This window comes from Lolium rigidum, chromosome 4, assembly GCF_022539505.1.
Source record: "Lolium rigidum isolate FL_2022 chromosome 4, APGP_CSIRO_Lrig_0.1, whole genome shotgun sequence".
Lineage (NCBI taxonomy): Eukaryota > Viridiplantae > Streptophyta > Magnoliopsida > Poales > Poaceae > Lolium > Lolium rigidum.
Window position 1 is genome coordinate 258463873 of NC_061511.1, and position 5432 is coordinate 258469304.

General features: G+C 51.0%; 1 protein-coding gene across 1 annotated transcript; it reads right to left on the reverse strand.

Annotated features, from left to right (window-relative positions):
• Positions 1-1078: 1078 nt before the first annotated feature.
• LOC124648637 (putative cyclin-dependent kinase F-2) lies at positions 1079-2290 on the reverse strand. Its single transcript, XM_047188361.1, has one exon. The coding sequence runs from the start codon at positions 2288-2290 to the stop codon at positions 1079-1081; it is 1212 nt and encodes a 403-aa protein (XP_047044317.1).
• Positions 2291-5432: the final 3142 nt, after the last annotated feature.

Consider the following 5432-nt stretch of genomic DNA (forward strand, 5'->3'; position numbering starts at 1 on the left):
AAACTTGTAAATACACTAACGAAGACGACCGAATCCTAGGAGATTTGCCGGACACAAAACTCCACACGCCCTCCGCTGGCGCTAGACGCACCAACGAAAGGGCGGGGAGGACCTTATTCTGCCACTAGGATGTAGCCGCTGCCTCATCATCCTGAAGAAGACACTGAAAAATAACCTAAAAGGGAACGGGAAACCTCCCACCGGCGAGAAGTTGTGGTCTGTCACACCTCCAAAGCCCTAAGGCTACCGGAGATGGATCAGACCAGCGACATCGCTGGCGAGAGGATGGAATCCTAGATGGGGTTTCACGGGTCGCCTCCCATCTACTATGAGCCGCACCACACTATGACACCAATTTAATGCATATATATTTAGTTTTCTTGCCATCTGGAAACGGCACGTGTTAAAGAGATCCAACTTTCTGTATTCCGCATCTGTGGAGTGAATTGTTCAGATCCAGGTCGTCCCAGAGATAGTTCTTCAAATTCTTGCTTGAAAAATATGAGAGAAACAACCATCTTATAAAACGCTAGAAGCATGCCCTCCAAAGCAAATATGGCTTCAACATATTTGGTTTCATCTTCAGGTCGAAATGTTAGTACATGGTCACGAGAGAGAGAGGGAGAGAGAGACAGAGACAGAGACAGAGAGAGAGAAAACATAAGCACACATGCATGCCAATATCATAAGGTTGAATGAAGTATTTGTATGGTAACAATTAGGAGTCTGCATATATTAAAAGGCAACAGAAGATTTTGCTGAATTACAAACCAAACATGCCCAATGACCAGTCCACTATGGGAAATAACTTAGGTGTAGGTTTCTCTGAAATAAACAAGTAAATTAACTTGGCTTCCGTCACAGGTGTAGGTTTCTTTGAAATATAATGCAACAAGCAACCTATAGATCATAGGAAAAAATTGTCTAAAATTCATTTGAACCAAGGTCCTGCTTACAACACTTTGAGCACACTATATATTCAGTTTACTGCTAGGACTCAACCACTTCCTTGGACGCGAGATCTGAGAGCACACTCAAAGAATGACAAGGCCACATGCCAGGAGTAGGCTGCCATCGCTCAGATGCCCGCTGCCGCACCACCGCTCTTGGAAACTTCTGCAGCAACTACCGGAACCGAAGAATGGTGTTCGGTGTGCGCGAACCAGGGAAGCTGGAGCGCGGCGGCCGCATCCAACCGCTTGCTAGGGATGCAGGTGAGGAGCCCCTTCAAAACCTCGAACCCTTCCTTAGATAGCGTCTTCTCCGGGATCTTTTCCCGCAGCCGGCTACGGTGCTGCGCTCGCTGCTGCTGCTCTCGCCGCCACAGGTCCACCAACTCGTCCGTGCTGGGCGCCTTAAATTCCCTGTACGCCTTCTTGCCTGGGACGCCGAGCAGGTCGAAGATCTTGTAGAGCTGGTTGGTTGCCAAGCCCTTCACCACCTCGAAGAGCCTCTCGCCGGTGAGGAGCTCGGCCATGACGCAGCCCAGGGACCAGGTGTCGACGCGTGTGCCATAGTCCGTCCACACTTTTGTCTCCGGCGCCATGTACTCCCACGTTCCGGCGAATCTGTACCTGTCGTAGGCGTCCGGCTCGGCCGTTGACATCGCCGACCCGTAGTGGCCGATCTTCACGGTGAGAGCGGTGTCGTCGTCGTCCCCGGTGCCGCTCACGAAGATGTGTTTGGGAGTGATGTCTTGGTGGATGATGCCGTGGCTGTGCATGGCGGCGGCGCCGGACAGCAGCTGGCGCATGATGCCGCGCACCTCGGCTTCCGTGAACGGGCGGCCGAGGCGCCCGATGCGGTCGTGGAGGGCGCGTTCCAGGGTCGGGCCGACGAACTCGGTGACGATGGAGTAGTCGCTGGTGCCGGGTGCGCGCGCCATGCCGTGGAGAGCGACGATGTTGGGGTGGCCGCGGCAGGCCGCCATGATGCAGGCCTCGTGCAGGAGCACGCCGACCGAGATGCCGCAGACGGGCTGGAGGGCCCTGAGGACGACGGTCTGGCCAGTGGCGCGGTGGCGCGCCTTGGAGACGAGGTCGTACTCAGTCTCGCGGAGCGTGCGCGTCTCCTCGTAGCTGCGTGCGCTGCCCATGCGCCTCCGCTTCCTCTTGATCCTGCTGCTGGTCGTCGTCTCGTCCGTGACGTCGTGGATCATGGCGGAGATGGCGGCAACTCGTCTGGCGCTCATGGTCTCGTCCGGTGCTACGTCGACCAGGGCGCAGATGGACGCGACCCGGGAGGCGACGGTGCTCATCTCGGCGCCGTGCGTCTCGTCGACAGGATCCATTGTGTGGCTTGGTGCAGATTAATTTGCGAGGCGATTAGAGGAGATTAATTGGGTCATTATATTTGCAGAACGCGAGACGGAGTCGGGAAGACCTGGGGTGGGCACTGGATGGTTTCGGAGTTGATCCTCAGTCGGATTGTGCTATGCGGTACTTGGTGAGCAGCGATACGGCGAAAAGGACGCATTGCAGCGACACGAGGAGGTCCGTCTCACCTGGCGCGCGTGTGTTCCGGCCGGCGCTTTTCTTTCTCTCCATCGACTCGCTTCTTTAATTCGTTTAACCACGGGAGGGCGGGTAAACCAACTTCATTAATTGCGTTAAATTCTCCTCTCTCGGCGTATATACGCGCGCAGGCAAGGTGAGAACAAGAATCGACTGGTTGCCCACGGGCGTACGTGCACGTGACGACGACGACATTAATTCGGTTCCCGATCGGCACGTGATTAATTCTGCTCTCGCGCGCAGCAGAGCAAAGCAAGGGAGGCGCATGCATCGAATTTGTTGCGCTCCTTTCGTTCGGATAAAAACGGCACCAACTTTCCTTTTCTTTTTTTCCTTTGCTCGCTCGCAGAGAATTTAGTCCGCTCCTTCCGTTGACCACCTACGTACAGATGGATCAAACAAAAAGAGCCAGCCTTTTATTTCTCGCGTCGCCTACTTGGCCTCCGCATGTACAGTATCATTTTTTTTCTCTCTCCAAAATAACATCAACCATCCATACACGCATCAACCTCGGCTGCCGCTCATACCAAACGAGACCAACTTAATTAGTACACTACTCCTCTCTCGGCGCATGCAGCTGTTACGCAAGCAGGCAATGAAAGGAGAGAACAAGACTTCTCCTGGTTGCCCACAGGCACGTGACGACGAGATCAACTTAATTAATTCCGTTCCCGATATTAATTCTACTCCTTTCGTTCGGATCATGCCCCGCGCAAGACACAAACTTTACATCCCCAGCTAGTAATACTACTACGGAGTACTTTAGTGCGTTGGCTCAATTAATTCTCCTTTCTCTCGATCTGCCTCCTTTTCTTGTTCTCGCTCGCACAAAACTTAGTCCGCTCCTTTAATTTGGTTCACCACGTACGGATCGGATGGATCAAACACAAAAACCGACTTTAATTTTGTTCTCGCGTCGCCTAGCTACTTGGCCTCCGCGGATCTCTCCATCGAACGCACGCGCGCGGTGAAGAGCCAGCTAAGTGCGCATGTATCATTTCTGCAAAATAGCATGATTACCTTAATTGGTAGTACGATTTTTGTTGTCTTGCAACAAATTAATTAGTACTACCATGAGATGCACGACTAGACGGTTGATTAGATTAGTAGATTATATCGTGTGCTACGTACCGCGCAGTGCCTGGGCTCGCCTCGCCTTCTTTTTTTATTGCTCCATCCTCCATTCTCTTCTCTAGCTCATTATTTCCAAAAATAAATCAAGGACTACAGCTGCTTGCACATGGCTTATTAACCTGTTCCTTGCCCGCGTGCAAACCTCCACGATCCATACATGAAGCTCGGCTGCCGCTCATACCACCACATATGCCAGAGCCGTCACACTTTATATCGCGCCCAGCTAAAAACCTTTCGGGCCATTTCCAGATAAAGCTGGTGCAAACTAAATTACTCTCTCGGTTTTATCAAACTTGTCTCAACTTTGGAGCGCGGGGCGAGCGTGGTGGCACATACATGGCGTTGATGCCACTCTCACCTTGTACGTATAGCATACATCTAAATTTTAGATAAAGGTAAAACAAGCTTCATGAGGCCTGAGACGGTTTTACTCCATCATCTCTCTTTAATTAACTCGGATTTAGTACTACTAACGTTCCTTCTTATAGCTAAATGGAGAATTCCAATGTATTCACACAATTTGCATTGAGCCCCGAAATTACTTATTGGAAGCACGTCCAACCACATGCATGTGTGCTTGTACCTCATGTATCGCACCCACAATCAGACTTCTCCTGCTAACCACCTCGAACCTCTTGTCGGCCTTCGCCTTGTTCTCCAACGCCTCTCCCATGCGCACTTGCGAGGCCGTCGCCATTGTAGAAACTAGCATAGTACGAGCCACAACTCCATCTCGCGCGACCGGCGAGTGAGCGTCATGATGGCCAAGTACGTCCTTCTAGTCCACCACGTCGGCGTAACCCTCCGACATCGCTCGGTTCCGTGCATAGTGCCACAATGAGCTCAAGCACCGACGACGCTGCTTAACATCGGAAAGTGCACAAAGTGGCGAGGGCTCTGCTAGTGCGTAATGCCCGGGGAAGAAGGAGGCCAAAGGGAGGGGATGAGGCTGGTTATGGGCCCCACGGCGACGATCGTCACGTGTTGGCCTGCCCACGATCACTCGGAAACGAGCCTCTTCACAATGCATGGTCGTCCTAGGGTACAACTCCTAGCTATTAGCTATTTCCATGCATGAATCTTCTTAGACAAAGTACTAGTAGCTTATACTTGAGGATAATAGATATTTTGCTAGCTGTGCTACAAGAAAGCACATGAATGCTCGATCAGCTAAAGGTGAACACAATGTTTTAAATGAACTCATTCATGGTAATTAAAATGGTCAGTGCCCCGAGCTGAGGTGGGCGCTGACAAGCTCCACGACTAGGCGGAGGTGTTCCAGCGGTAGCATGATCGCACATACGTGGCGTCGATGCCACGCTCACATGAAATCATATATAGTACATATTCCCCAAACATAAAATATCGATGTGTTAAACCACCATGCATAGGTGTTAAGTGTTCCGAGCTCCATACACAAAGCTTGTAGGTCTCCTCCATGCTTGATGTTGGTGGTGGTCGGCTCTTTCAAGGCAACCCTAAAGTGTGGTGCTCAATAGTAACATGCGACGCAAATGCGATGCTCAATAATATGAATCATTTTTTTCCATAATACTACTCAGCATGGATCATTTTTTTCCATAATAACGGGATTACCTTGGCCTTCTTTTCTAATTGCTCCCTCCTCCATTCTCTTTTCTCATTTTCCAAAATAAATCAAGGATTACTACTAGTTGCTGCCTGGTACATGCAAATCGCTTGACCAGTTCCTCGACGATGTATCCATATTATACATCAAGCTCGGCTGCCGCCTGCCGCTCATAACTTTTCGGCATATTTCTGGAT